This window comes from Hylobates moloch, unplaced genomic scaffold, assembly GCF_009828535.3.
Source record: "Hylobates moloch isolate HMO894 unplaced genomic scaffold, HMol_V3 SCAFFOLD_3, whole genome shotgun sequence".
Lineage (NCBI taxonomy): Eukaryota > Metazoa > Chordata > Mammalia > Primates > Hylobatidae > Hylobates > Hylobates moloch.
Genome location: NW_026652278.1, coordinates 14,893,209 through 14,898,098, shown reverse-complemented (window position 1 = coordinate 14,898,098; position 4,890 = coordinate 14,893,209). Strand labels below are relative to the sequence as shown.

The window sequence follows — 4,890 nt, the reverse complement described above, 5'->3', positions numbered from 1 at the left end:
TCTGTCCTTAAGTAAACTTCTGCCAGTCCTCGATTTCTGGGTTGATCATGTTCCAAGAATCACTACAGAGCAGGTGCTGAGCAGTCAGATGACAGCTGTTGATCTGTTGCAAGTGAGCAATTACAGACTGCAAGAGAATGCCATGCTACACAGTTTACATTGAGTATTCAGAAAACCAAATATTTGAGTGCCCACTTTGTGGCAAACACTGAATGTGTACCCACACATACACACACATACACAAACACACATACACAGAGGATGTCTGTCCTTAGGTACAATTAAATGACCTCTTAAGTGAATTGGACCTTTTCCTCTTTATCTATCTCTTCATTGGCTAATTCGTCTCATCATTTTTAAATAGTAGTTGGGGAGGAAAGGGGAGAAACAATAGCAAGACCTTTCTAAAGGGAGCTTGTAGGTGTTTCTGTACTATAAACTCAAGTGGTTTTAAAACGAAAACCCTTTTGGCATATAAAGGTCTTATTCAGGAAATGCTGAAATCCTAGATGCAGATTTTTAATACATATTTACCTGAAATTCTGGGAAAGCCAGGGTTCAAATGGACTAAGCAATATCAGTGTCCTCTCAGCTGGGTCCTTTTTCTAAAGGCAAACTGAAAATCTTTACCAAGCCCAACGCATTCCTTTTAAATCCCATTCATATTGTTCATTTCACCAACGAGCAGGAGGAGGGGACGCCAGGAAGGCAATCGTGGTTCTGAAATACTTTTCTGAACGTGGAGAAAAAGTTTTGTTTGTCCTTCAAGGGCATAAAGAAGAAATAATAAATCCTCTTCCCTCTCTCTGGCCTCCCCCAAGCAAAGAGCAAGACTCTCACCAAAGCCCGCTTAACATTTTACAAAGACACAAGGACAAGACAGACAGCCGGACAAGAGGGCTGGGCTGGAAATGTTGCCCTATGTTGGCTTAGCTAGCTCTGGTGCTGAGAATAAGCACCAGATCGACCTCGAGTGGTGCCCTCGGGGCCAGTTGAAGTGGAGCTCCTTGACCAAGGCCTGGCTAAGTGGCATCAGATGACCACGCTGACGGTCATATTCTGGCCATGGGGGGCAATCTTGCGGGGCCAAGCGACCAACAGTTTGCGCAGCTCCTCGCGGAAGCTGTCGTGCAGCCAGGCGTAGATGAAGGGGTTGTAGCAGGCCGAGCTCATGGCGAGCCAGTGGCAGAGCAACTGCACCAGCCCAAAGGCATAAGGGTCGATGGCGTGCGGGTCGAGGTCCCGCAACAGGTTGAAGACGTGCAGCGGCAGCCAGCAGACGGCGAACACCACCACGACCACCACCAGCAAGCAGAAGGTGCGCCGGCGCCGCGCGCGGTCCCAGTCGGCCTGGCTCTGGGTCACGCAGCCGGGCACCACGCGGTTGCGGAGCTTCACTGACACCCGGACGTAAGACAGGAGGATGACCAGCAGAGGGAGCAGGTAGGTGACCAGCAGCAGCCCCCAGGCGTAGAGCTGGCGCTGGCGCTCCTGGGAGCCCCAGAACTCCTCGCAGAGGCGCACGTCGTGCGGCTTGAGCTCCACGTGATAGGTGTGCACGGCGGCGGGCAGCGCCAGCACCGCGGACAGCGCCCAGATGGCCAGCACCGCGTAGGCGCTGAGGCGCAGCGAGATGCGCCGCCGCAGCGGGTGCACCAGCACGACGTAGCGGTCCACTGCGATAGTGGTGAGTGTGAACACCGACACATAGACGGTGACCGGCTGCAGGAAGAAGACCAGGTGGCACAGGCCGCCGCCGAACACCCAGCCGCGTGGCTCGAAGGCATAGGCCAGCGTGAGCGGCACGCAGGCGGTGCACATGAGCACGTCGGACAAGGCCAGGTTGCCGATGAGGAAGTTCGTCACGTTGTGCAGCCGGCGCACACGCGCGATCACCAGCACCAGCAGGCAGTTGCCCACCAGCCCCACTACCACCACGACGCTGTAGAGCAGCACGATCAGCCCCTTCAGTTGATGCACCAGCTGCAGGCTCTGGAAGGGCGTGACGGCTGGAGCGTCCGCGCCAGCCACCGACACGTTGCCCGCCGAGACCTTTGCGCTCTGGTTGGCGGGAGTTGTGACCGCCGGCGGCAGCCCAGAAAATAAGTCAGAAACCCTGGGGCCCCGAGTGGGCGATGAGGCCATGGCCACCTGTTCAAAGGTAATCAAAGTCCGTCACTTCCCTTCCCATTCTCCATCCGACCTCCTACACCAGCCGCGCCCCTCCCCCATCGCCTGAGTCCTCCCTTGGGAATAACCGGCCACAGAGCAACAGCAAAAGTAACAAAAAGTGCTGTCCTCTCACCTCTGTAAAATAAACCTAAGCACGGTTAGAACACACGGCTTATTTAAACGCTTCCGCCTCTATTTATGGTCCTCGCAGTCCACGCAGACAGACCCAGGAGCGCGATCCTACCTGGGAGTGGGGTTTGGAGGGCGGGAAAGCGCTTGCGGGAAGAAGGGGCAGAATTTCTGCTGGCCCCCGGCAGTCCTCTGCCCACGTCGGTGATCCGGTCTCGCTTCTCCGCGGGAGCTGAACGGATCCAAATGTTCCCAGTGGGCTAGCAGCTTCTGAGAGGGACTGGGAGCGCCTCCCCTCAGCTCCGCCCCCCACTCCAGCACCCATGTATGGAAAACGGGGGTGGAGCGCGCTCTGCCCTGCTCGGTGCTTAGAGAACTAGTGAAGAGGACAGTGTGGGGAGGATGGAATCCGAAACGGGAGGAGGGGCCAGCAAACCTGGCCAGAGCAGCGAAGAGGACGAATCTCTACTGCAGGAGTTTGCACGGCCCCTGGAGGGTCACGCTCCGGAGGAGCGCACGGTGGAGGAGGACCGAGGAGAGGCGCGAAGCGTCAGGCTATCGGGAGGACCCAGTGCAGTCTTAGGACGGAAGGAGAGGGGGAGGAAGTAGGCGGTGGGAGATTGCAATGCAGCTGGGGGCTTGAGAGAGGCACGACTGACCCATTCTTAAGCGCTGGATCCTGCCTAGCGGCCAGGTTGTGGAGGGCAGAGACGCTAGAGGGCTCGGGCTGGGATTTAACAGCAGAGCCTGGAGCTGGTCGCAGACCTGAGGACCCTCACCCTCCCGCGGCCCCGCCACACGAGCCCCCTGCTTGGCTGCAGCGCGCTCAGCGGGCGGCGGGTCCGGCCAAGCAAAAGGCAGGAGTCAGCACCACGGACAGCTTCCGCTGGATCTGCCGCCCCTCGGGCGGATGCTGTGGGGAGCGGCAGGGAACAAGGATTAGGGAATTCCTGCCCCTCTCTGGATCCGAGGTGTTTGGGGAAGAAACCTGGCCCGGTTCAAAGAGCTGCCTCGCTGCCTGCTTTCTGGGCTGGGACTGAGAAGAGTAGGGTGGAGTGGAGGCAGCTGAGCCGGGGGCTTGGGGGTCGGAGACTCATGACTTTTGCTCCTCTTGCGGGTCACCGCACTCAGTGCCAAGGACGGCGTCGCCTTTTACCTCCCGGGGTCAGAAAATGTAGCTCTCCTGCCAGTTATTCTACACAGGCACACTTCAGTGTCTGGCCCAGCGACTCCCCCGCTCACCCTTTCTCTCTGTTTCTTTCTCGGCTCCCGCGACCTGTGCCGTACCTGCCTGCTTCTCCCAGCACAGAGTAGTTCCTGGACTGGGACTCGACCCTCTCCCTCCTTAACTGAACACCCACAGGCCTCGTCTCTTCATTTTAGGATTTTAAAAAAATACTGGTAATTGCAGATTTCAGCTAGGGTAACAAACGTAACAAACATTTGAGAAGCTTAGGCGTTTCATAAAATCTTCGGTAGTATTAAGTCCTCATTGAAATGCAAATTAGCCTGGCCCAGAGGGTAGGAGCCAGGAGAGGAGGGGCCTTTGTAAGCTTCCTCCTTAGAAGCTATCTCATTCCCTCAGCCTCTTGTTTCCTTTTTCCAGAGCATGGAGCTTCATTGTCTCCTCTCTGATAAGTCCTTGTACTTTGTCCTCTGTGGCTGCAGATATTCCAGTTAGACTGGAAACTAATAGCAATTTATTCCGCCCTCCAAATTTAAATGCATTCCTCATATAGAAAAAAAGTAAATATTGGAACAAAAGTAATCAATGTTATGCACCTCTATCCATCCTAAGCTCACGGTCCCTGAGTTATAATCAATTTAGCTAAAACCACTGTGTGTGTATATACGTGTATATGTTAGGACAAGATCTCACTCTGTCACCCAGGCTGGAGTGCAGTGGCCCAATCATGGCTCACCGCAGCCTCGACCTCCCAGGCCAAAGCGATCCTCCCATCTCTCAGCCTCTCAAGTAGCTGGAACTACGGGTGCACACCACCATGCCTGACTAATTTTTGTTTGTTTATTTGTTTCTTTTGAGGCGGAGTCTTGCTCTGTCGCCAGGCTGGAGTGCAGTGGTGCGATCTCAGCTCACTGCAACCTCTGCCTCCTGGGTTCAAGCAATTCTCCTGCCTCAGCCTCCCGAGTAGCTGGGACTACAGGCACGTGCCACCATGCCCAGATAATTTTGTATTTTTAATAGAGACAGGGTTTCACCATGTTGGCCAGGATGGTCTTGATCTCTTGACCTTGAGATCTGCCTGCCTCAGCCTCCCAAAGTGCTGGAATTACAGGCATGAGCCACTGTGCCTGGCCTTATTTTTTGTAGATGTGAGGTTTAGCCATGTTGCCCAGGCTGACTGAACTCCTAGGCTCAAGCAATCCTCCTGCTTCAGACTCCCAAAGTTCTGGGATTACAAGCATGAGCTACTGCACCCAGTCTCAGTAGTATATATATATTTTTTATTGCAGAGCTCTAAATAGGATACAATCAGTGCCTGCCTAATACCTTGCCCAATAACATGGTATTTCCAACCAGTGTGCACTCCCTTTCTGATATGCCCTCATTTTTTTGGTCTAGCTTCC

The 4,890-nt window shown here is 54.6% G+C and overlaps 1 protein-coding gene across 1 annotated transcript; it reads right to left on the bottom strand.

Moving 5' to 3' along the window:
* Positions 1-207: 207 nt before the first annotated feature.
* Positions 208-2,447, bottom strand: PRLHR (prolactin releasing hormone receptor). The gene is made up of 2 exons (XM_032169608.2): positions 2,417-2,447; positions 208-2,151 (listed from the first exon to the last, which is right to left on the bottom strand). Exon 2 carries the CDS (start codon positions 2,143-2,145, stop codon positions 1,033-1,035), a length of 1,113 nt encoding a protein of 370 aa, XP_032025499.1. The 5' UTR covers positions 2,146-2,151; positions 2,417-2,447; the 3' UTR covers positions 208-1,032.
* Positions 2,448-4,890: the final 2,443 nt, after the last annotated feature.